The following is a 26685-nucleotide window of genomic DNA, read 5'->3' on the forward strand; positions in this document are numbered from 1 at the left end:
GGGCTGGGCGGGCTTGGCGGCTCAGGCTCAGAGCCCGCCCCGGCCTCGCGCACTATGTAAGGCCAGTCGCTTCGGCCGCGGCGGCGGCAGGAGCTTGCGAACCTGTTCAGTCAGCTGGCCGTCCCCAAGACCCTTGCTCGGTCGCATTGTGGGGATCCGCCGCGCAGGCGCGCAGGCTCGCCACGCTCCGCCCCCGCGCGCCGCCGCGTCCTCCGACCCCCGGCCGCGGGCCGCGCGCCGCGCGCCGGCAGCTGAAGGCAGCATGCAGGACTACGACGAAGTGACCGCCTTCCTAGGCGAGTGGGGGCCCTTTCAGCGCCTCATCTTCTTCCTGCTCAGCGCCAGCATCATCCCCAACGGCTTCAATGGCCTGTCGTCCGTGTTCTTTACGGCCACCCCGGAACACCACTGCCGGGTGCCGGACACCGCGAACCTGAGCAGCGCGTGGCGCAACCACAGTGTCCCCATGCGGCTGCAGGACGGCCGCGAGGTGCCTCAGAGCTGCCGCCGCTACCGACTCGCTATGATGGTCAACTTCTCGGAGCTCGGGCTGGAGCCGGGGCGCGATGTGGACCTAGAGCAGCTGGAGCAGGAGGGCTGCCTGGATGGCTGGGAGTTCAGCCAGGACATCTACCTGTCCACCATCGTCACCGAGGTGGGTACCAGCTCCGCGCCCAGGGCCTGAGACCTAGACGTAGGCAGGACCTTCACTGTCTTTAAAGTCGCGCACTCCACCCGCCAAGGTGCGTGCTGGCTACTGTCACTCCCTCGCCGCGGACTCACTACATACTGGTGATGGACATCCTCCAGCCAGGTGGCTCGGGAGCCCTTTTCGTGGTGACTTCCAGAGAGATCGTGGCCATCGCAGCACGGTTGTCAGTCTTGCCACCCCTCCTTGTTAGCTACCTTGGAGAGGAAGCCAAGAAGGACCTAGCAATTCCTTGTAAATACTCATTTACTTTCCCCATAAAAAGTCAAAGTCATTCCCCATAAAAAATTGTTTACTTTTTACTCATGGTCAGTTATCATTAGTCTTTTAGGATTCTGTGCATCTGAAGATCCATTTGGAGTGACTTCTTGACTTGGAATGTTTTAGGGTATTCTAAGGAAATGTCTTTAGCCAGATTTAGTTAAAGCATACAGCCTTAGTTCATCGGAAGCAGGGGGAAAACCTTTCTCATTCCCCAGCCCCTTGGATTTTCCTTTTGGGTGGCCTTTTCTATCCCCGGTGACCTTGTAATTATTAAAGCTGGATGTATGATGTGGTATTTATGGATGCATGCGGTTCTGCTTTGCATCTTACTCCAGCTCTGGCACTCTGACTCTGTGTAGTCTCAGCAAAACTGAGCAAGCAGGACATTAAAAAGAGCACTTCTGGAAAGACTCTCGGGTGCCCAGGTTCACTGTGTGTCAAGAACAGGGGTTTGAGGAGTAGGCAAGGCTTCTTGGAGAAGGAGGATTGTCGATGAGTCTGGGGTGTATAGCTCAACAGAGACAAAGTCTGGAACAGTAAGACACAGCCTGGCATAAGGTCAGGATTCACAGGGAAGAGGCTGAAGGGAATGGTCCATAGTTCCTGTTATGGCATCAAACCCTACTGGAGCCTCAAGGAGGCTTACATGGGTTCTGGAGACTGTGTGTGTATGTTGCTTCTGGGGGTTGTCACCCTTCAAGGTAGTCTGAGTGCTGCCTCAACAAACGTGTGTGTGTGTGTGTTGTTTTTTGTATATTTGGACATTTGATGTCCCCAGCATCTGTGCCTCCTTACTCCACATGTGTGTAGTAGGAGTGTGAGAAGAGCCCCACTGGGATCTCAGCGAGTGACAGCATTCCGGTGTCCTCAGGCACTGCTGCGTGAGAGGAGAGGCGCTGGTTGGAGGTAGTTGACTGTGATCTGTGGCCGAAGCGTGCACGGAGTATTAAAACTTACAGTCATCACAAATCCTCTATCCCAGCCTCCCGAGCGAGTCTGTCACCCTCCTGGAAGCCAGTGAGCATTGTGAAAGTAGAGGCTGTCCCTCAGATTGCAGGCAAAGACCACGGAGGGGAAGCCATACTCCATGACCTAGAAGTCCCTGCAAATTCTGCATCTGGCTGCCTGCGGAAGGAGAAGGCAGTGAAGTCAGGAGCAGCTCGTGGCATTTCTTAAGACTTTGCCCTAACCCCTATGTTTCTGGCTTACTCTAATCATTTGCTCTTTCTTTGCTGTCCCCATCCTGCCTTTGGATGAGAGCAGTGATGGCATTGATGAGCTCCCAAAGGCAGACTGTTCCAGAAGGGTCCTTGAGCTATGTTGCTACCAATATCAGCCTTTCCTTTTGTATATTTAGGCTGTTTCTTTAGCTGTCTAAACAGTTTCGAAAGAGCTCTGTGCCCTTTCACCTACTTCCAGGTTGTCAGTCTTTGCAGGGAGGCAAGATTAATACATTACTTAGCTCTTTGTTTGAGGATGCTGGTATGCCAGACTTTTAGGTTCAAGGCTGCTCATTCTCTTCTGGTGAACAGTCACTGTTGGAAGCTGTTACATTAACATTCTGATGGCTCCATTTTTCTAAGGCCCGTTTTCTTTCAATCGGACCTGCCCGGCTGACCACTGCAGCTAGTCCTGTGCCTGTTAAATGACTTCAAGCCCGCCCTCTGCCCCAAATCATGCCTAGAGGTATTTGTAAGTACACTGGTATGGAATTCCTATTCATGGTTTTCAGCAGAAGATGAAAACCCCCAGTTTCCTGTTTGATTTTTTTTTTCTTTGTGGAGTTGAGTGCACACAGAGTACTAAATTTTGTGGTGTACTTATATCTTGCAAGTCCTGACATTGATGCTGGTTGCAGATTGAGTACTCAGGAGCATTTTTGTTGAATGGATTAATGAATATTTTGAAATCTTCTCCACCGTGGGAGAACTGAAGAAGAAAAGGACAGGTTTAACTCATAGAAGAGAAACTCAGGGATGGTCAAAAAGCATTAAGTGGAATATTTCAAAGTAAATGTAACCCCCCACTCCAGAGACTGGGGCTTGTGCCCATGTGGATCTGCAACAAGGTGTTGGGATTGGCAGAAAGAAGGGGACACTGTTTATGAGGTGAAAGAGGTTGTTCTCCCATGTTTCTGGAATAGGTGGTTCATGAGCTTCTAGGCTGAACCCTTCTGTAGCCCTTCCGCCACCCCAGGGGTGCGGGGGCATCAGCCACTCCACTATGCAGTGGCGCTCCAATCCCTGAGTGTTTCTTGGCCCAGCGCTGCCTCCTTCTCTGGGAACATGGGTGATTTTCAGGCTGCCTGGGTCACCTGCTTTTTGGTGTTGCCATAACACAGCCTGTGGCTGTAGAGTTTTCCTTTGGAAATGTCTAGCTACTCCAGCACTCATGAGTTAGGGTCTCTTCAGCCAAAAATCCAGCAGTTCTCTGTGTCCCCTTTTCCTCTGCTTCCCAGAAGCCCCCTGCCCTGGCCCTTGGCAACACTCTTACTCACTCCCTGTTGTCCTGGAAAGCCTCTTTTTCTCGACCAGCTTTTCCATCAGCCTTATCTCGTAAGTGCATAGTCTTAGAAAATAGGAGAGCACCCACTGTTATCTCCGCATCCACCCAAAGAAAAAGCTGCATCAACTGGGGAGGCAGGCCCTGGGCTGACTAAAGGGGTGGGGAGACCAAAAAGACCTGGAGCCAGGGCCTCACTGCTCTGCCTTTCTGACTCCCCTCACTCTAGGGAAGTGCGGACCCTTTTCCCTGCCCCTGCAGCTCATGGCAAATCCCTGAGGGCCCCTGTGTACATACAGTCACAGCAGACCCATCTGACCATGAGCGGTCAGATTGAGACTCTAGCTAGCTGAGAACCAACACCCTGGGTCAAAGTTCTGACAGTGGACCCAGAGAAGGGATGAGGGAGAAAGGAAAATAATCTGTTCTTGAGAATGAAGTTCAGGGTTCATCTGGGCTTTGGGCAGCCAAGCCCAAGGACGAAACCCAAGGGATAGTATGGTTTGGAAGGTTAACAGTCCTTTATCCATCGAGTCACTCACTCACCTAGGTATCAAACAGGTACTGAGTCTCTCCACTGCAGGGCTCTGCCAGGCTTTTAGAGGATGTGGTCGCAAATTGTTCTCCTTGCCCTGACAGCCTTGGGTCAAGGATTCACCATTAACTGCAACAGGAGGCAGGATGAAACGTGTGTAGGACTGCATGGCCTTCAGTAACAGATAGTGCTTACCAGTGTGTTTGACCACTGATTCGGTCAGGCTGGGTACATCTTAGGAAAGAGCTTCTGCCCTGTGGGCACAGGCTCTCTCACTTTTTTCTCCCAGTCAACTCACAGGTAAGAACATTTAGTCCCAGGGAACTACATCATCTCTGTACTTCCCATAACTGAGAAGTAGCACCAACTACATGCTGTGTTCAAGAGACACAGTTCTCTTTCTTTTTAAAAATTTAAACAGCTTTATTGAGGTATAAATTACATAAAACAAACTGTGCCTAACTAAAGTATGTAATTTAAAAAGCTTTATATATATAAGCTATCTCCAAGAAGCCATCACCGCTAGAAAGGCACATTTCTAACCAGGAAGGGTAGCAAGCCTAGGCCCTTTGCCAGGGTTACTCTCAGATTTTTTTTTTTTTCCCTAAGTTTGCTCCTGCTTTTATAGCTCACCCAGCTGAGGGGTAATGATGCTAGACTCATGACATAAATCTTAAACCTACACATTTAGTTCTAAGGTTAATACCTATTATCATCAGCTAATACAGTTCATCCTTCATACCAGGTGGCGTCTTCAGTGAGCTGATCTGTAGCTGCCTTAGTCATGGCTGCCAAGCCAGGAACTCAGTATAGAAATACTAGATTCCTTTTGCTGTAAAGACAGCAAACCTTGGGTCATAACCTGGACTCTATGGGCTTCTCATCCCACCCCTCCTTAGGGGGGTCAGGCCAAGTCCTAGAGCCCGCTGCAGTCCATCTGGTGGTTGCCAGGTGGGTGGGTTGGGCTGGCTGGGTGGAACCCAGTCCGTGCTTGCCCTTCTGTTCATTTGTTGAAACCTAGTCCCTTTCCTGACCCTATATACAGGCCCCTTGTGGCCAGTAGGAAGGAACTGCTAACCCTTGCTTGCTTTTGGAGGGCCCAGAGCCAGGCCATGAGGATTGTTAAGACATGTCGGTAGTAGATGGAGAGCCCAGTTACTTCAGGTAGTTACATGCTTGCCCAGAGTAAGGACACTGAACCAAGTGGAGGGGCTGAGGCTGCTGGAGCCGGAGAGATGCTCTGGGGATCCACTTGATGAGCACTTCAGTCACCTTATCTCCTACAGAGCATTGTTTGACCTAGTTTCAGGTAACATCTGGCCTTGCCAGTCGAGAAGCCCCTAGAAGCCTATACTGGGAGACCCGACATGAGGTGGGGGTTTAGAGGTGCCACTCCAGAACTCATTGAAAATGCCCCTCTGGACTTCTAGTCTGGCTCAGCTGTATCAGACCCCAGCTCTCATGAGAGACCTATTGAGAAGCAGCTAATGACTCTATTCAGTCTTTTTTAAAATCTCTGTCACTACAAAAGTAGTGCCTGCTAGCTGGGAATAGATCCCATCATATTCAGTTGTGACCATAACCATAATCTAACACCCAGAGGCTGGCACGCCCTCACCGAGTCCCTCAGCTCTAACTCCCTGCCACTCCTATTCTGACTTCAGCAGCTGTGTCTGGATGGCAGCTGCCCTAGGAGCACACACCCTCCTAGAAGGAAGATGGTATCTGGGTGCTGGCACCACTGAGACTGCAGAGATGAGAAGGCTGCCATTGCCTGAACCTTTGGGCCTTAGTGCTCCTTGCTTGTCCCCTGCTAGTCTGGGCTTCCTCTAGACTCAAGAGTTGGTGACCCCCAACTCTTCCCTGGAGTGGGGATCACCACCCATTCTCAGTCCATCCAAGGCACAGGCTTGCTCCAGAGTGGAGAGCTAGCTTGCGGCTGAGTGAGCCTTATCATCTTCTGCAGGGGTTCTTGATCCATCCTGCTGCTGCTGCTAAATCGCTTCAGTCGTGTCCGACTCTGTGCGACCCCATAGACGGCAGCCCACCAGGCTCCGCTGTCCCTGGGATTCTCCAGGCAAGAACACTGGAGTGGGTTGCCATTTCCTTCTTCAGTGCATGAAAGTGAAAAGTGAAAGTGAAGTCGCTCAGTCGTGTCCGATTCTTAGTGACCCCATGGACTGCAGCCTACCAGGCTCCTCCATCCATGGGATTTTCCAGGCAAGAGTACTGGAGTGGAGTGCCATTGCCTTCTCCGATCCATCCTGAGGGCTGCCCTTCTACCCATTCTGAGGTGCCTGGAGGCTTTCTGCATGCACTGCCCAGCAGGGCTGAGAAGCAGACTTGTTTTTCCCTCTGACCTTGACCTGGAAGAGATGCTTTCTTCTTGGAAGCCGTGTACTTCCCCAGGAGCCAACAGGATCCGTGGAGGGCAGGCATGCAGCCTGTCACCAGGCAAGCAAGGGGCTGAATTCCCTGGAAGGTGGCCTTCTTGGTTATTACAGAGTACCATCTCTCTGTTTTGGGAAACATTTTTCTGGGAACCAGCAAGCTTCCTATTTTGGTTTCTCATCCTTCTCTTGGCCCTTGTTAGGCTGGAGCAATCTCATGTGTGAGTGTTCAGTGCTTCCCTGGGCCCGCAGATCTCTTCCCATGCCAACTGTGGGTGAAACTCTACACCAGGTTCCAGGAACCAAGCACTGCAACCTGTTCCCACCCCCAGTCACTGTTTCATAAATGGGGAGATTAAGGCACGATGGGCTTGGGTAGCTAGTTAACAGAGTAGGAGCTACAACCCAGCTTCTTGGCTCCCAGCTCAGTGCTCTTGGCTGTACTCGGGCCTTATGTTGGCACAGCATCAGGGATACCAGCTCTAACTGTCAGCAGGAGCCAGGAGTCATTGGCCCAGAGTCAGGACCTGAGCAGAGCTGAAGGAACAGATCCAGAAGGTGCATACTAGGCCTTCTGGCTGCATCTCCTTGCTGGATACCCTGACCCTTGGAGCTGCAGAGCCCTGCTCCAGAACCACTCATATGCCATCCGTGCCAATGGCCTGGACCCCACTGAGAGGTTGCCTGCTCTACTCACAGTCCCAGCCTCAGCCCAGATCCTTAGAAGTGACCATGTGAAGCCTCGCCCTTCCTCTTTGGTTGGCATGTGGGCAGAGTACCTGCTCCCTGCCTGTCTCCCCTCCTGAAACTGATAACAAAACAATGAGGCTAAAAGCTATGAAAAACAAGATGGCCAGTCTCCCCATTGAGGGGAAACCTGTGCCATGCCTTGCTGCCCAGTGGGCTGTCACCTGCCTTAGTGAGCTCACACACCCTTGCGGTCATGTAAACAAAGCATGCAAGGATATGGGATGTTCTGATTTCATTTTCCAAGAAGCTGAACATTTAAAGCACTTTGAAAAAGAAGTAATACATCCTTCTCTCCTCTTTCAGTGGAACCTGGTGTGTGAGGACGACTGGAAGGCCCCGCTCACAATCTCCTTGTTTTTCGTGGGTGTGCTGATGGGCTCCTTCATTTCGGGGCAGCTCTCAGACAGGTAAGGTGGGTATCTGTCTCCTGCAGCTGCTGGGGCCCCCAGCATAGAGCCAGGTAGTATCCTCTCAGCCTGGGCTGTGTGTTTGAAAAGAGGGAAGGCACATCAATACTATGGACTCCATTCCAAGTAAGGAGAGTCAGAAGCCTCCTCTCACTGATGCTTGCTGAGCAAAGCAACCTCAGCTGAGTGTATCCATGATCCAGTTGACCAGGAAATATGCCTTGATTCACTTCTGTGGCTCCTGGCTGGCCTTCCCTAGGTAAGCATAACCCTTTGGTGTCTTCACACATTAGGAGAGGGAGACACCACACACAAGCACATGAGCTGTATTGTAGATCTTCAGTTCAGTTCAGTTCAGTCGCTCAGTCGTGTCTGACTCTTTGTGACCCCATGAACCACAGCACACCAGGCCTCCCTGTCCATCACCAACCCCTGGAGTCCACCCAAACCTATGTCCATTGAGTCGGTGATGCCACCCAACCATCTCATCCTCTGTCATCCCCTTCTCCTCCTGCCCTCAATCTTTCCCAGCATCAGGGTCTTTTCAAATGAGTCAGCTCTTCATATCAGGTGGCCAAAGTATGGGAGTTTCAGCTTCAACATCAGTCCTTCCAATGAACACCCAAGACTGATCTCCTTTAGGATGGACTGGTTGGATCTCCTTGCAGTCCAAGGGACTCTCAAGAGTCTTCTCCAACACCACAGTTCAAAAGCATCAATTCTTCAGCACTCAGCTTTCTTTATAGTCCAACTCTCACATCCATACATGACTACTGGAAAAACCATAGCCTTGGCTAGACTTAGGGCGTTCCATAGACAGTTGCCTCTGTGTTCCCAAAAACCATCACTCTTTCCTCAAGGTAAGAGGAGGTCTCACTAGCCGATGGCAGTGTGACGGGCAGAACTCTTATGCTCACAGGGCTGATTCCCTTTAGCTAACAGGCTTGTGGTTATCGTACTTCACAGCAATCAGGAAGTGTGCTGTTTCAACCCATAAGCAGGTGATTTGTATAATTCCAGGGCTCTTGACTCAAGGTCTGGGGCTTAGGGAGTTCATCTCCGCTGGAGATTACCTACAAAATTTTAGAGGTTGTATGCAAGCATTTTTCTGGAGAAAGTTCCAGAGTTACCACAATATTCACAGAGGGGTTTATGATACTGTGTCTTTTTATCTCAGGACTTCAGGGTCTGTGAGAGAAGCCTGTGGCAAGGAGAATAGCCTTCAGCAAGCTCCTTGGCCACACCGGATCACCCAGTGGAGAGGAGTCCCAGCATCCTCCCAGCAGGGGGAGTCTCTCATAGAGAGGTTCAAGCTGAGGATGTCGTCCTGCTTTGAGCACACAGCCATCGTACCCTGTAGCTTTCATGCAGAGGGATGTTCGGGCATATTGCATCTATGGATTAATATCTTTACCTGAGGAGTCTTTCCTCATAAGAAATATGTGCGTTTTTCACTAGATTTGTCTTTTCCAGTGTGTCATCTAGTGATTTTTGAAAGGGACAAATTCCCACAGTCACCTGTAAGTATTAAAGAGTTCAGTAGGCCGTGACCACTGACTGTTGATTCTAGATGAGCCTGAGAAACTTGCTCCTTTAGGGGAAAGGCCTTTGCTTCCCCAGACTCTTAACCTAGCAGCAAGTATCAGTTAGTTACTTACATTTATTTAACAAGCATAGAGGATCTGAGAATTCCTTGGTAGTCCAGTGGTTAGGACTCTGTGCTGTCATTCCCAAGCTCACAGGTTCAGTTCCTACTGAGGGCGGGGAACTAATATATCTCAACATTTACATACTTAAATACATATTTTAATGAAACTTTTTTTCCTGTTTATCCTTTATAAATACACTTAGAGCATAGCAGTATTTACTGAAGGTGAATATACACTTACTATATGACTCAGCTACCCCACCCAAGAGAACTCTTAACCTATAGCAAGCATCAGTTAGTTACTTACATTTACTTAATAAACACAGAGCATCTGAGAATTCCCCAGTGGTTAGGACTCTGCACTTTCATTGCCGAGGTCACAGGTTCAGTTCCTAGTTGGGGCAGGGAACTAAGATCCCATAAGCTGCACAGCACAAAGTAAATGAATAAATAGATAAATACATACATACATACGGAGCTTCTAATATGTGCCGTTCACTCTTACAAGTACTGTACAAATAAACAACAAATAATTTGATCTTTGTAACCCTATGATACAGGAAGTATTATTCTTTTCATTTTACAGATGGGAAAAATGAAGCCCAGAGGGATTAAATGACTTGCCCAGAGTCACACAGCTGGCAAGTGGCAGAGCTAGGATTAGGGCCCAGAGAGTCCTGATCCTGTTTCCTGTGAACTACCGTTCCAGGTGCCCACTCTTCTAGAACTTGCCTTCTAGCAAGGCAGAATGTATTAAACAACGAATTGAGGGAAGTACTTATTACCCTTTGTGATGGTAGGTGATACAGAGAAGTACAAGGTACTCAGAGAGGGTATGACAGAGGAGGCCTGAGATGATGAACCATGTGCTAGGGGTTGAAAAATGAGTAGGCATTAGCCAGCTAAAGGGCTGGAGAGAGGAAAGAGTGTTCTGTGCAGGAAAGCTGAGAGTGCTTAAGCCTAGACTCAAGAAAAGGCATGGTACACCGCAGGAGCTTGGAGACAGTGCTCTGGAGTGGTGTGGAGAGTGGAATAGAGACACCACAGTGAGGCAGGCTGAGTCCCAAGCAGAAGAGCAGCCGGGCTTAGCAGGTGACAGGAGTCTGGGCTTTCAGCACGTAGCAGGGTGGAGCTTTTGAGAGTGTGACATCATCAGCTTTGCATTTTTTAAAAAGTTGTTTGATAACTTGGTGGAGAAAGGATTGAAAGGAAGCAAGAGGGATGGCAGAAAGACCAAGTGAGAGGTTATCACAATAATTTATACAGGAAATGAAGGTGACTTGGACTAGGCTGAAGGCAGTAGACACGGAGAGGAGTGGAAGGAGGTAGAACCGACAGGGCTTAGCTCTGTGTGCACAGGAAGTGAGGGGAGGGAGACTCCTGGCCTGCACAACTGTGCAGGTGGTGATGCCCTTCCCAAAGACAAAGCCCTGTGGAAGAGGACAAAGTTTGTAGGAGAAGGTACTGAGTTCCATTTGAACATACTTAATTCAGGGTGACTATGAGACTTCGGGTCTCATAGGAGTAATTGAGTATGGAGTTGGATGTATGGATAGGGTGCTTCATGAGAGGTTTGGGCTAGAGAAACGCATTTGGGAATTGTCAGTTCACAGAACCCTCATCAAAGCCCGGAAAGTGGATGGGAACAGTGTAGAGTGAGAGGAGGGCATACCGTGGACTGAGCTTAGAGGGCCTCCTGGAGCGGAAGTGGGAGTTCCTCCTCACAGGGTGGGGTGGCAGCTGAGACTCAGAGTAATTACCTTGATGTGAAAAACTAGGAGGAAGTACCCTAGTTTCAGAGTTGAAACCCAGCGCATTTCTCTGGTCAGCTGTGTCATAGAATAGATAGATCACTGTGGGTCAGCTTCGGAGCCTGATGACCACGTAACACCATGATGATCTGAGGAAAGTGTTCAAGTTTCAAAAGGTCTGCTCCCAAGGAAACAATAGAAACAAAGTTAGTGACTGTGTTGAAGGCTACCTTATTCTTCAGAAGGGCTAGTACAGTGCTTCTCAAACCTTTAAAAAAATTTTTTTGCTAGCAGACGTCTTCTTTTAAGTAGGATCCTTTAAGTCCAGTAAATGAAATAGCCAAAAATGTGGCTGTTCTGGCTGTGGCACCTGCCTTCAGCTCCTTGTACCACCCAAGCTTGTCTGCACCCTGTTGGGCGGCCCCAGGGCTCTGTGAGGTGGACAGATTTCTCCTAAGTGAGCCAGGTCAAAAACCTTAGCCTAACAGATTGCCTTAGAGCAGTGCATTCATGCCCTCCAGTGTTGTCTGTGATATCAACAGTAACTTTTTATATAGGACTCCTTTCAGGAATATGAATAAGCCTAAAAGTCAAGAGCAATAACGTAATCCTGGGTTGCCAAAGCATTTTATCTGATGTCACTGAGTTACCTTTAAGTGCAGAATTATAAGGGAGGCACAACCCTAGGGAAGAAGTAGCTGATATTTTTATTTTTGTGGACATGTGTATGTTTAACCTTGTGTTGACAGATTTTAAAAGTGAGCCTTTCTTGCAAATCAAAACTACAGTGACAAGTATCACCTCATACCAGTCAGAAGGCCATCATTAAAAAGTCTACAAATAACAAATGCTGGGAAAGGGAAAAAAAAAAATGCTGGAGGGGGTGTGGAGAAAAGGGAACCCTCCTACGTTGTTGCTAGGAATGTAAGTTGATGCAGACACTGTGGAGAACAGTGTGCAGGTTTCTCAGAAAGCTAAAAATAGAACTACCACATGACCAACAATCCCACTCCTGGACAAAACCGTAATTCAAAAAGGTACGTACACCCCTGTATTCACAGTAGCACTGTTCACGATAGCAGAGACATGGAAACAACCTAAATGGTCATCGACAGGCGAAAGAATAAAGACGATGTGGCGCATCTGTACAATGGAATTCTACTCAGCCATAAAAAAAGAATGAGACAAATGCCATTTGCAGCATCGTGGATGAAACTAGATACTATCATATTAAATGACAAGTCAGAAAGGAAAGACAAATACCATACAATATCACTTATATGCGGAATCTAAAATATGACACAAGCGAGCCTGTCTACAAAACAGTAACAGACTCACAGAGAGAGCAAAGTCGTGGTCGCCAAGGGAGAGGGAGGTGGGAGTTTGCGGTTGGTAGATGCAAACTATTATGTTTTGAATGGATAAACAACAATATCCTATTGAATACCATATAGCACAAGAAACTATATCCAATCTCCTGGGATAAACCGTAATGGAAAAGAAGAGGAAAAAAGAATGTCTGTATGTATATAATTGAGTCACTTTGCTGTACAGCAGAAATTAGCCCAACATTGTAAACTGGCTATACTTCAATTTAGAAAAATAAAGAAAAAAAATGTTAGTGGCTGTCAGAGAATATAGCTGATTTTTATTTTCTTCTCTGTGCTTTTCTGTATTTTACAAATGTGCTGTGTACACATAAATATAATATCAAAGAATAAAAATAGACAAATGTTTCTTTTAAAAAGTGACTCTTTTGAGCCCCAAACCCAGATTGCCAAGGATTGTTGCAGTGGAAGGGCTCCCTGAGTTGTCCTCTTCACTACTCTCCAGGGAGCCCTTGGGAGGGGAGAGCAGGGTAGGGAGGCCCCACCCCTTGGTTGGCGTGCAGGGCGCTATTGTTCCGAACAATGCAGGGGAGTCTCCTTTTAGGCCAGGGTTGCTCGGCACTGTTGACATTTTGCCCCAGAGACTGCTTTGTTGTGGGAGACTATCGTGGGTATTTTCAGATGTTCAAAACATCTCTGGCCTCTATTTACTAGATGCCAGTATCATCAAAAACAACAAACCCCTGTTGTAATGGGGAGAAGCACCAAACTCTACCATGGCTGAAGGCCTTGTGCACTGGCCCCCTGGCACCCTCAGCAGTCTCCTCCTGACCAGCTGCCCCTCGCGTGCATTCGTCTTGCCCCTCCAACCACAGTTGTACGTGCTCTTCTCATAGTCACAGCAAAACATTCCCGGACCCCCATCCCCATGCCACGGCCTTCCTTGACCACACAGGTGACCTCCTCAGGGTGTCTGGTTTACATTATTACACTGGTTCCTTGTGCCTTGCCTTCACATTGCCTATCAGAAATAAATAAAAGATTTTATCATAGTATTAATGTTGACTTCCCCCACTGTACTGTATCATCAAAAGCTTGGTCACTCTCCCCTACCCCCTCTTGTCAACAACTACTTTACGTTTGGGTCTGATCTTGGTGCCCCATCTTCAGGGAGACCTCCCCTGAATGCCCAAGTCCCCAGCCTCTACCTGCAGTCAGGATAGGTTCCTTCGTTGGGTCCCTTGTGGGTCAGGATGCTGATCCTTCAGCGCTCTTGTTTCACTGTGTGATCGTACATTGAGCAGAGTGATTAAAATATGATGACTGTCTGTCTCTACTACACACTATAAGCTCCTTGAGGGCAGAATCCATGTCTTTTTTTCTTATTCAAATGCATTTATAGTGACTAGTATATAATAGATGTTCAAATAAATATTCATTGAATGAAAATGGGTGTCTGCTAGCCCTGGCCAGACTCAAGCTGAATCTGCTAGGTTGAATGAACTAGGTTGACTTGTTCCTACTTGTTGTAGCACTGTCTTTGAAACCAAACAAATCCAAAAAACAACATTTAAAAAAATTTTAAATTGAACATAGATATAGAAAACCACACAGAACAAGTGAGGTTTAATGAATTATTCCAGGGAAATAACCATATAAATATCAAGTCAAGAAATAGAACTTTGCTGGCCACCAGGAAGCCCCACTCATCTGTCCCATCCCAAGGACAGTAGCCTCCCTCACCTATCAGTAAACACTAGCCTGACTTATAATAATCACTTCCCTGTGGGTTTTTGGTAGTTTTATCATCCAAATGTGCATCCTTAAACACAAGTTTAGTCTTGCTCACTTAAAAATTTTTATATGTCTGTTAGTCTGCTTTAACCTAGGGGTTCTCCATCCTTTTCTTTGCCTGGGCTATTCTACTTGTAGAATTTCCCAGTCTGAATTTTGCTGAGGGTATACTTACAGTGCAATTGAACATATTGCTTTTTCCTCTGCATTTCTTGCAAATTGCAGCTAGATCCAGAGACTTCATCAGATTCAGCCCCTTTGGCAAGACTGTAGGAGTTATACAGTGTTCAAGTGTCTCTTTTTATGATGTTAGCAGTCATTGAAACATGATACTCGTATCTGTTCATTCACTGGAAGTCATAAAAGGATGATGTTCTAATGGTATCACTTTAGTTTCATTTAATAGTTGGAATACTTTTATGAAATGATACTTTCCCTCATCTGTTACTGGTTACTGTTCATATAGTTTACATAGAAAAGTCAGGACAAATGTCTTCCCCTTTATTTAAACAGTTTTCATCTATAATGAATTCTTTCTCCATTATCCTCCAAAGTAAACCAACTCTTGAAAAATATTAATTATGAATGTATAAACTTAAGTATAATGAGTGTGTTCAGTCCCTTGTGATCATTGTGTTAACTCTGGCACTACCTCTTGGGCAACGCCGGTGCCCAGGCTGTGCATTAGTAACAGCCTAGGGACCGAGAGACCAGGACGGCCCCCTCACCAAGTGCCCTGGCAGCACTGTCTGCAGCCCCTCCCTGAATGACCCCGGGGAAAGCCCCCGCTTCGGGGGGCCCGTTCATGCTGCCTTCTCCCAGCTGGTTCTCTGTCACTCTCCTTTCCTTCCCAGGTTTGGTCGGAAGAACGTGCTGTTTGTGACGATGGGCATGCAGACAGGCTTCAGCTTCCTGCAGATCTTCTCGAAGAACTTTGAGATGTTTACCGTGCTGTTTTTCCTTGTAGGCATGGGCCAGATCTCCAACTATGTGGCAGCATTTGTCCTGGGTATGGCCATCAGTTTGGAGTTGAGTACTTGATTCTGTTTCACCATCATCCCACCACCCACTTTCTGGGGACAGCTGTGATGTCCCTTTGGGGAGGTGGTCTCTGGCAGTGCCAACCAGGGATCCTTGGTGGACCCAATTAGTAGGCATGGAAGCTGAGTCCTCCAAGTGCCCACCCAGCCTCTCGTCCCCAGCAGCAAGATAGCCTAACTGCTGATTTCCAGTTCTTCTCTGGCCCCCGACCTGTGGCACCTTGGTCTCATTAGTACTTGATGGCCATTTTGCTAGAATTCACCTAAACATCTTCTGTTAAAAATAGGGCCTGCCATTTCCCAGGGCTGGGGTAGCTAAGGAAAGAGGAAGGCATGACATGAGAAGCAAGGGCCATGATTGGCAGGCTCACCAGGGAAGAAAACTGCCTCTTCTGAAACGCATAGTGGCTAGTGAAATTGACTGGCAAGAATGAATTGAGGGACTTCTTGGAGGTCCAGTGGTTAAGACTTTGCCTTCCAATGCAGGGGGTCAGAGTTCAATTCCTGGTTGTGAAGCTAAGATGTCACATGCCTATGGGCAAAAAAAAAAAAAAAAAAACCAAAACATAAAACAGAAGCAGTGTTGTAAAAAATTCAATAAAGACTTTAAAAATGGTCCACGTTTGTTTAAACATCTTTTTTAAAAAAGAATGAATTGATAGGGGTGGGCTTTAGTCACGAGACCTTCAGGGTTTTAATTCATAATCCACAGTGCAGGGCTTTGGCCTGCTCTCACTGAGAAGCTGCCAGTTTCACTGTTTGGAGGACTCTAACTCTAGCTTTTGGGTCATTAGGTTCCTTGGTTTGATCGTTGAAAGGATTGTTTGTTTCTCTTCACATTTAATAGAAAAAAAAATTTTTTTAAGTGCAATAGCCCATGTGGCTATAATAGCAAAATTGCCTTCAGTGAACCCTTCCTCAGTGAAGATTTAAATTTGAGGCCCCACATGGCATCTTTAGCATAGGGTTTCAGAAAGTGATGACAGTGTCAGGAGAGAACCCTGAGGTACCCGCAGCAAGTGGTCAGAATCCTGTCCCTCCCAAAGGCTTGGAAACTTTGAGATAATTCTTCCTGATCCCTTATCTGTATGTTGAAAATTACACAAAAGAAGATGAATAAGGAAATGACCAGAATTAAAATACTAACCTGACTCCTCCCTTGTTTTGAACAGGAACAGAAATTCTTGGCAAGTCAGTTCGTATTATATTCTCTACGTTAGGCGTGTGCATATTTTATGCGTTTGGCTACATGCTGCTGCCACTGTTTGCTTACTTCATCAGAGACTGGCGGATGCTGCTGCTGGCGCTGACGGTGCCGGGGGTGCTCTGTGCAGCGCTGTGGTGGTGAGTGTGCCCTGTGCCTGGTGGTACCCACTAGCAGGGTGTCTTCTGTCTGGCTTTCACTAGGGGGCAGCAGCAACCCACACATCCTAAGTTCTTTCAGAATGTTTTTCCATCCACAGAAAAGCCAAAAACAAAACAACTTCAGGAAATCAACAGACTTGTTCTCAGCCCTGTGCTGCGTTGATCGGAGTGTAGACAGAGGAAAAAGCAGTAACTGCGAGATGATAGTCTAGCATGACCTCCAGGAAGCTGTCAGACCGCAGGACAAGACAGCTGAGGCCCTGGCTCTGGTTGCGTGTTGCTACATCCTCGTGCCACAGAACTGAGAGAAGAAGGAGCACATTGTGAGTGAGAGTCCTCCAGGTAGCAGGATGGAGGAAGCCAGGCTCCATCTTAGCCTCCAAGATAGAGCTGGACAAGCAGAGAGGAGGCTATTCCATACTAAGAGAGAGAATGAAGCTGAGGCGGGAACCCCACTTTGCACGTAGGGATGGCGAGGTCCCTGGCCCACGTGGATGTGAGAACATTGCAGAGCACAGTGGGAGAAGAGACAGATGAGTCCTGGTTAGGACCCAAGGGCAGAGGCCAGCTGGTGAGGTAGAAAATAAGGTCCACAAAGTCTCAGAACGCCCAAGTGCCTTATAGACAGTCAAGTGGAAAAATCAAGGAGGGAGGGATGACAATAAACTAGAGGCTGTCCGAGGTCAGTGCAAAAGCTTCTGGGGATGCCAGGAACAAGCAGGGGAGTACAGCAAGGTGAGGTGTGTTCCCCGGCCCCAGCTCAGCCCATGACAGAAGCCAGGCTGCAGGAACCCATGTTGTGCCTGTCTACTTAGTGTCCAGCAGGTGGCACCACCACTCCTCAGAAATGGGAAGTGGCCAGCCAGGGAGGAATCCCACCCATCAGGGTGTGTCGGCGCCTGTAAATTCTGTGTACTCCAGTGTAATCAGAGGCTCACACTTACTGGCTGCAGCACAGTGCATCTCTTGGCTTCTGGCTTGGAAGTATCAAACATTCCTCAAACCTCGCTCTGGTTCTGAAACCCCATTTCCCACCTCCACGTGTGCTCCACCTGGTCTGAGGGACAGAAGGCTCAGTGAGACTGCTTCTTGTACTTCCAGGTTCATCCCTGAGTCCCCCCGATGGCTCATCTCTCAGGGACGATTTCAGGAGGCAGAGGTGATCATCCGTAGGGCTGCCAAAACCAATGGGATCATTGCACCTTCAACCATCTTTGACTCCAGTGAGGTGAGCGCTGTGCAGGGGCTGCTGGGAGGGTCCCGATGACCACAATTTTAGGGCAGCATCACACAGCCCCGAAACCCTCCCTTTACATAGCAGCCCAGCCCTCTCCATGCCTAAGCCCCAGCTGATCCCAAGGCAGGTCCTGTTAAAATTCAGAAGTTGAGAAGGTGCCAGCTGCCTCAATTCCTTTACCTTCCCTGTGGATTTTAGATTTTCATACTTTGTATAAATCTTCTCTTTTAGGTGATCATACAGTTGAACCATTACTTTTCATAATAAAAACTCTTTATGTGTAATAGGTCTTCCATGAAGTTGGCATTCTGGAAAATCATTGTTTCTTATACCTTGGCAGTTTCTAATTAAAAAAAAAATGCACTGCCTAAAATATGAAACAAAAATAGATTTGGAGTTAAAACTGTCTTGTCTCCTTCCGCCTACCAATGGGGAGTGGTTGAGTATCGTCCTAGAGCCAGGTCCTTTTTGACATCCACCCTCCCCCAACCTCACACCTTTCTGCAAACCCTGTTCTCCCGTGCAGTGAGTAATTTCCTGGCTCTGCCTGATTCCTGGATCTTGTTTCTCTTTGCTGTTCTTTCTGTTTCCACCCTGTGTGTAACAAGCAGTTTTCCTCAGTCCCGTGGCTCCCAGAAGAGCTTAGACCTTGTCATTGTTGGCTGATGGGATTCTGGAGTGTGTCTCTTCTCTGACAAAGACGAGGGCCTGGCTGTGAGAAGAGCCAGCAGGCGCATATTGCTGTGTGCAAAGGCACGTTCAAGCCAGTCTGACTTCCGATGCAGAGTTCAGGGTTGGGAAAGAGAGACCAGTTACTAGAGGTGGCAAAGAAGCCACTGGCCACTGACAGCCCTGCCAGCCTCACAGTTAAGAAGTGGCCCAGCACTAGCTCCCACTCAGGATGTCCTAGAAAGGACTCGGTCAGAGTTCAGTAAGGGGTAGATGGCAGGGAAGGCTTCTGAGTGAGGTAGCCTTGGGAGCTTTGCAGAGGTCAGTCTGGTGAACCCATGAATCCACTGGCATTTTTATAGAAATGAGGCTATTTCAGGGGATCAGTTAGGTCAAAAGTTGACCTTTTGTTGAACTGCTAACTCAGGAAAAACAGACTCCAAAGCTGGGTTTGCTTAAGAAAGCAACATCAGTGTGTTTAGACGTGTGGTTTATTAATGTCCTTGGCCGTGCCAAATTTCATAGGAAGTTACACTGGGTGAAGCCAAGGTCAATTTTCCTGTTTTTCTATCTGAAATTTTTTTCCTTGGAAGTAGACCAGTAACTACATGGTAGGAGGACCAAAAAACATTAATTCTTTAAAAAAATATCATATCAATAAACTACACAGCCAGTTTCTCTCTGACCCAGAGGGCTGGGAGCCAGGCTTGGGAAGGAATGCTCAGAGGCCTCCCTGGAATATGGCCATTGACAGGGTTCGGGGTGGTGCTCAGAGAGAGCAATCAGCTTAGGCCTCCTCCTTGGCTGCATTGTGTTACAGGCTGGTCACTTACTTTTATTCCTCTTTCTTGTTCACAAATTTGTTATCGACAAGGCCTGGTGAAGCCTTCTACAGCCCAAGACACAGCCTCTATACCTACTTTTCTTTTCAAGCAAGAAACACGAACCACTCCCCAAGTCAGAGACACAGAAAGCTAAGATGCCAGAGTTTCGATGTTCTGGGGTCTCTAAGTCTCCAACACTCTCTCCCTCCCATACCCTTGCCCTGTTGTCCGCAGCTACAAGACCTAAGCTCCCAGAAGCAGCAGTCCCACAGCATCCTGGATCTGATCCGAACCCGGAACATCCGGATGATCACCGTCATGTCCATAATTCTGTGGTGCGTAAGTGAGACCTACCCGGGGCCTCCAGACGCAGCTTCTGGCAGTAGCTCTCAGGCTTCACATTTGCAGACATGTCTCAGACCAGAATTGAAAGCCTGTGTCATCAGAAAGTGGCACAGATGTGCCTTGCAATAAAGAAGTGGGCGTGTCCTGGTTCTTAACGGAATCTCAGAACAGGACTACGAAAACTGTTATGGGGGCTCTTGAGGAAGATACAGGGTCTTTGGGGATCCCTCCGGGCCATAAGGTGAAGAGTTGCTCATGTTGGGGCCCTAGTTGAGTTGTTCCTGTCGACAGTGCATCAGACGGTGACGCAGGAGGACTGGTGAGGGCTTTAAGAAGTTCTAAGTGAAGGCTCCACCGGTTACAGAGGCTGCTATGTACATTCCGGAAATGTGGAAGTAGGACGTCTTCCCTCTGGAATGTTTGGAGACTGTCCTGGAGGCAGAGCCATGGCCTGCATGTCCTCTTCAAGTTCCTTCTCACATGGCATCTCCCCAAGTGTGTCAGGCAGGGATTTGTGACTTATCAGAAAGAAGGAACACATCTGAGTGCCTAGAGAGTGTTTGCTCGGTGGCCAGACATTTGGGATTACAGGTGACTACCTGAGCCTGCAGTAGGGGAGGAAGGCAGGCTCCATCTCAGAATCCTTGTTGCTGGAGTCAACAAGCCTTGGCAGCCCGCTGGGTTGCTCTCTGGGGGGTACTGTGAGTCACCCATTTCCAAGGAATGGCCCGGGATCCCTCGGGGCAGCACACGCCCCTGAGTCGGCCTTGGACAAAGCCAACCTTCAGCCTGCGCCACAGACTTGCCAGCCTGCAGTGAGTCACCCGTCCTGAGGTTCACCCGGGCTCTCCGCCTGCTCTGGATTTCCCAGGGACTCCTGTATGAGCCCTCTTCCCTGATTATAGCGGCTGTGGCTTCAACCTGCAGATGAGTTAGAAAGAATCTGATTCATGTTGGTCTGGTTTGCCAAAAAGTGCTGACCGTCAACAGAAGGAATGTCTGCCGGAGACAGGCACTCAAATGGCCCACTGGGAGCTCCCTTTCCTCCTCACAAGTCTGGGGGGGTTAGGATCAACTGCTTCTGACCAGTCTCTTGGCTCATCGCCCCAAAGGGTCTGCCAGGGATCTTTCTCTAAATGTTTGACCAGTGAGTGTTCCTTATTTTATGTTATGTCACCAACCTTACCATACCCCACTTAATAGCTGCCTCTTTACTCATTCCTGAGCTCCTTCTGCAGTTGCTGGATCTGGGAGGTTCGGAGAGTAGGGAGGTAGGCTTTTGTGAGTGCTTCAGCTTAGGATTCCTGGGGGGCTCAGTGGTAAAGAATCTACCTGCCAGTGCAGAAGACGCAGGAGAAGAAGAAGACGCAGAAGACTGGTTCAATCCCTGGATCAGGAAGTTCCCCTGGAGGAGGGCATGGCAACCCATTCTAGTATTCTTGCCTGGAGAATCCCATGGACAGAGGAGCCTGGTGGGCTACAGTCCCTGGGGTCACAAAGAGTCAGACACTGCTGAGCACACACAGCTTAGGATTTGTAAAGTCAAAAGGCCTGTTGACAGGTTGTTGGGTCTTGGTTTTTTTTCCAACACAGGAAATCTGTCTGAATTATATGTCTTTGCTGGGACACTTTGGAATACTTTGAAAGTGCTCTGACTCAAAAGGTACCCTGGTTTGGGGGAAGTTATCTTTGTTTCTAAGAAGCAGGACTCAAGGTTAAATCTGCTACCCTCCTGGTGAGGATAGTTTTGAATTTCCTGCAGTAATGATATTTTAAAAGTCTCCCAGGTAGGGAGACACCTGGATGCTGCTTCTCCAGCTTTCCTCGGCACTCTGTTTCAGGCTGACCATATCAGTGGGCTACTTCGGGCTCTCCCTGGACACCCCTAACTTGCATGGGGACGTCTATTTGAACTGCTTCCTTTCGGCTGTGGTTGAAGTCCCAGCGTACGTGTTGGCCTGGCTGCTGCTGCGGCACCTGCCCCGTCGATACTCCATGGCCACCGCCCTCTTCCTAGGTGGCAGCGTTCTTCTCTTTGTGCAGCTCGTGCCCCCAGGTAGGTCCCATACGTGTCTGCGGTCTGAGATATCCACTGAGTCACTCAGTTTCTACGACTGTCTCACCCAATTAGTAAAGAGCATGAAGTGATGCTGTTAGAGCTTGCTTGCATATCTGTGTTCTCGTCCAACAAATAAGGAGAAAGTATCTCTTGGGACCAGACAGTCATCATGGCCTGGCTTTGGGGGCAGGAAGGACAGCAGCCATGTGGGGCTGGCAGTTGATGGTACTCTTCTACCCAAGTTAATGTGTGCGTGTTTGTTTTTGCAGAGTGAGGGGGAGGGAAGAGAGCCATCCCTGTGTTTTTTCAACCTGGCCCTGTCTTTGTCATTTATTCATTCAATAAGCAGCTGCGCAGTGTTAACTGTGGGAGAGGCACTGTGCTTGGGGCTAACGAGCAGAAGTAAACTAGTTGGGCAGGGCCCCAGGTCTTCCTGGAGCTCACGTTCCAGTTGGGAAGACAGACAGTGAACAAGTAAATAAAATGCTTAGTATAGTACAGACAGTGTTACCTTTTATAATGACAATGAAGGACATTGGAGAGCTGGTTTATATAGAGTGGTCATAGACAGTGTCCCTGAAGAGGGGACAGTTGAGTAGCAACAGATGAAATGATGGAGAAACCCACGAAAAAGTCTAGAAGCAGAACATTTCAGGCCAAAAAAAAAAAAAAAAAGCAAAGGCCAAGACCCTGAGGAGGAATGAGCCTGGACTGTTTGGTAAGAGGTGAGGGGAGGGAAATGGGAGGGTCCGTCCACAGCACGGTTCTCACAGGCCAGCTGCAGGAGTTTATTTGTAAAACCTTCTTTGTATCCTCCAGAAGGGTGTGAGGTCTTTGAAAACTCACAAAACGGTTTACGGACCCTCATGTCCATGGTGGTACCCTGAGTTGTTATGGATCGGGGGACCTCTGGGTCCCTGGGGCTGGCAACACTCTGCATAGTGTGGCTGGGAGCCCAGGGGTGTATGTGGAGGCTCACACCGGAGCTCAGGGAGACCCGCAGGGTACTCGCAGCATCTCCTCATTGGCACAGCAAGCAGGGGAGATCAGAGGGTCATTCCTGAAGGTCTGCTGGTCTATGAAGTGTTGAGTAGAGTGAAAGTGTGAAGTGAGTTATGATTGAACTTCCCATTTATACACAAATCCTTAGCAAATTCCACAGTGCTGGCAGCATGAGGTTCCATGTCTTTAGTGACTTTGTGATTGGGGAGCAAGTTTCCTTTGGATTATCAAGGGGCTCACTCTGGTGGTCTCTAGGCTGAGGAGAAGAGTATGTCCTCACACAGCTGCCGGTCCCAGCGTCCTCTCAGTAAGCAACTTGGAGGGACATAAGTGCCTTATCCCACAATAGGAAGTTATAGAAACTTCCCTCCCCATCCCTTCCCAGAAAGAAAGGGAGAAAATGTGTCTGTTTCAGGCAAAAAAAAAAAAAACCACTCTCAGCAGCAGTGTACCTTGGGTTGTTGCCTCTTCCTACTGGCCTCCCTTTGCCTCTCCAGAGCTGTATTACTTGGCTACAGTCCTGGTGATGGTGGGTAAGTTTGGAGTCACAGCCGCCTTTTCCATGGTCTACGTGTACACGGCCGAGCTGTACCCCACAGTGGTCAGGAACATGGGCGTGGGAGTCAGCTCCACAGCGTCCCGCCTGGGCAGCATCCTGTCTCCCTACTTCGTTTACCTTGGTAAGTCCCTTGGGGCAGAGCACACACGGGAGGGTTGGGGTGGAAGCACTGATTGGCTGTAATGTGGGCTGGGGACTGCTCAACAGGAAAACAAGTGTACACACAGCCAAGACTGGATCTGTGCCTGGAGAAGGTTCCTATGGAGGTGCACTGTGGTGGAAGCACTCCTGTGGAAAACAACCTGTAAACAAGCTAGAAATGGACAAGAGCGGAGGGTTTTGTGCCTGTGTTAGCCTTCCTAGGCCTTCCGTCAGAGAACGTAATTCCCCAGTCCTAAGAAATTGCAGTGTGTTTGGGGAGCCAGTGTACTTAATTGGGGAAATCCCTTCTTGGAATTTAAAAGGAATAGGAATAGGGAGTTTAAAAGGAATAGGAAGGGAAAGATGTCCACTGAAGAGATCTGATGAACAGAGAACCTCTGTAACGTGAAGCACTCAACGCAGCAGTTCTACACTGTGCAAAGATCTGCGTTATGGCATTTTACGTGACAGGGCCCCAGTTTTATCTTTCTCAGAATTATTTCTTCACAGCAGCTGCAGTCCCCCTGCATATTCCTAGCTGACACATCTCTGGGGAGGGGTGGCCCCACCTTGGGAGCACTTTGTGAATATGCTGCAAATATCTGACAAGCAGAAACACCTCCTGACCTGGCCTGAAGACAAATTGAGTGGGTTGTGACACGTCTGGAGAGGTGGAGTTATTCCTGTCCCTAGATAAGTACCTCAAGTTCCTTGGAAACCCAGCATTAAGAAATAGGAATGGAGGGACTTCCCTGGTGGCCCAGTAGTTAAGACTCTGCAATTCCACTGCAGAGGGCGTGGGTTCGATTCCTGGTCGGGGAACCGAGATCCCGCATGCCACAGGATGTAGCCAAAAAAGAAAGGAAATACAAATAGAAATGGCCCAGCCCCATCTTTCCAGTCTACACCCTTCCCCACACCAAGGTACTGCTGGTTTGTGCCAGCTCTGGGTTCTGTGACCTGCCTAGGCGGCACATTCCAATATGGCAGCTCAGACTGGGAGATGCCGAGGCTGAGAAGCCAGGTGATACCCATTAGACTCCCAGGGACATGAAAGGAGGGGGAGAGACCACGTCTAAGCACCCCCAGCTTGGGACTCTGTCTGCTTCGCCACAGGTGCCTACGACCGCTTCCTGCCCTACATTCTCATGGGGAGTCTGACCATCCTGACAGCCATCCTCACCTTGTTCCTCCCAGAGACCTTCGGCACTCCACTCCCAGACACCATTGACCAGATGCTAAGGGTCAAAGGGTAAGGAGGCCTCCTTCTTCACAAAGTTAATGCGCCTGGCAGAGAGTTCCCCACGAACTCAGAAATGCCATGGACTAGTTTAGCCGTAAGAGGATCAGACGTGGCCAGGTGCTTACCGCCTGTTCTTTCTGGCTGGACCCAGACCACCAGGTCATCACTCACCTCTCCACAGCAACAGCAACTCTGGGATAGTACAGAGACAAGGAGAAACCTTTCAGAATCTGCTGTATGATTTTTTTTCCCCCTTTAGTGAGATAACCTCAGCTATGGCAGTGGCGGGGGTGGGGTTTGTTTTGAGACTGGTAGATAATCTTTCTAAGATTTGTTACTAACTTTTGTTTGACTTGTCTTTATAGAATAAAATACAGGCAAACTCCAAGCCACACAAGGATGTTAAAGGATGGTGAAGAAAGCCCCACAGTCCTTAAAAGCACATCCTTCTAACACAACCTCCAGTGAGAAAGTGAAGAGGAAAGACTGTCTTGTCAGAAGTGGCTTGTGCAGACACTGGTCCTTCAGTGGCAAAGGTCTTTGCTATTGATTCTATGGATTCCGTGTCTGCCTTGCTCGTGGATGGACACCCAAACTCAGCTGCTTATGGTCCTAGACACTACCTTTCTCCAGGGACTCTGGCTACTGACAGACAACTTTGGATAAATCCTAACCATTACAATGATGGACTTGGCACTTCCTAAGAAGTTAACCACTAACTGGAACCAGTAGGATTTGGAAAAAATAGGAGAGGCATTTGCTAAATTTACATTTTAATTTCAGACTACCTAAAAAGGCCTCTGATAGACCTGAAGGTCTAAGTCCTCCCCTCCCCAACCCCCACCCCACGAAACATGTTTTCCCCGTTTCCCTCTAATGGTGCCCTTTAGAGGAAGAGAAGTAATTTCACAGGAAGTTTGATTTCTCATACTTTCTCAGATACAAAGGATATTGTTGCTTCCCCAGGGCAGGAGAACACAGGTCTGGGGAAATCGAGAAGAATTTAATATGGAGGAAACTGAGCAAATACAGAACACAGACAAGTGCGTTGACTTACGAGCACTTGGACCACTCCGAGTGGCTACTGGGTAGACTTGTTTACATCTGATCAAAGCACTGGGCTTGTCTGGGCCCACAAGAGATGCGTCACTGAAGCTACTATACTTGTTTTCCACTGCTGTGTGAGTCAGGTCTCCTAGCTACTATGGTCTCTGACGTATGGTTTGAAGGAAGTAAATCAGTGAGAGAGACAAGCAAACTTGTCTCTTCTCCCAAAACTATAATGTGGATTTTGATTGATTGTGTTTTGTTCGTTGTTTGTTTGTTGTTATGTCTTTTTTCTCCTTAAGTTATTTGCCCTTCAGAATAGACGTAGGAAAGGCTGGTTCCTCAGCCTCCTGGTTTTGTCTTTTGTTTCGTGGTTTGTTCGTTTCAACCCAGAATCACTCTGGCAATGTTTTGCAGTTGCCACCTCTGCAAGGCCTCACCAGCCTTAGCTATACTAGCACTTCTCTGAGTGCCAAAAATGATGTCATTGTGTGTGTTCCTTTTGTGATACTTAATCATGGGAAAAAATTACAAAGAAGAAAGTTAAGTTGTGCTCACGGTCTTTCAGAGTTGCTCACTTCAGTGGTTTAACACTGGGAGATACTCTGTGTTCAATGTAAAATTGTCTTCTCTTTTCTGAATATGTTACCATGGTACTCCTAGAGCATATGCTTCACCTGGTTTAAAAAAAAAAAAAAAGTATTTTTGTGAAAGCTACTGAAGTGCCTTGGGAAATGAAGATGTTTTAATAAATGATTTTTTAAAATAATAACTGCCCACAAATTTTATTTTCAGTCTGGTAAGTCATACCACACCTTCACGTGACTTTTCTCTGTGTCAGCTTGAACTAATTCTAACAGAAGTTTATAATTAGTCTCTAAAGCTAAGATTTAATCCCCATGTACTAGAGACCCTCGCTCTGTTGACTATGGACTCAGCCAGAATTCTTGCACAAATGTCTTAACTTGGGTTCCCCTGCAAGTGGAGCGTAAGACCAGCGCCTCTGTGCAGTTGTGTGTGTGTGTGTGTGTGCTCAGTTGCTCAGTCATGTCCAGCTCTTTGAAATTCTCCGGGCA

General features: G+C 48.2%; 1 protein-coding gene across 1 annotated transcript; it reads left to right on the forward strand.

The window, feature by feature from the left end:
• SLC22A5 (solute carrier family 22 member 5) lies at positions 1 to 26375 on the forward strand. Its single transcript, XM_027547080.1, has 10 exons — positions 1 to 655; positions 7454 to 7557; positions 14933 to 15087; positions 16291 to 16462; positions 17585 to 17711; positions 19448 to 19548; positions 21400 to 21614; positions 23117 to 23299; positions 24436 to 24571; positions 24928 to 26375. The coding sequence occupies exons 1-10, from the start codon at positions 263 to 265 to the stop codon at positions 25013 to 25015; spliced, it is 1674 nt and encodes a 557-aa protein (XP_027402881.1). The 5' UTR covers positions 1 to 262; the 3' UTR covers positions 25016 to 26375.
• Positions 26376 to 26685: the final 310 nt, after the last annotated feature.

Source organism: Bos indicus x Bos taurus, chromosome 7, assembly GCF_003369695.1.
Source record: "Bos indicus x Bos taurus breed Angus x Brahman F1 hybrid chromosome 7, Bos_hybrid_MaternalHap_v2.0, whole genome shotgun sequence".
Taxonomy (NCBI): domain Eukaryota; kingdom Metazoa; phylum Chordata; class Mammalia; order Artiodactyla; family Bovidae; genus Bos; species Bos indicus x Bos taurus.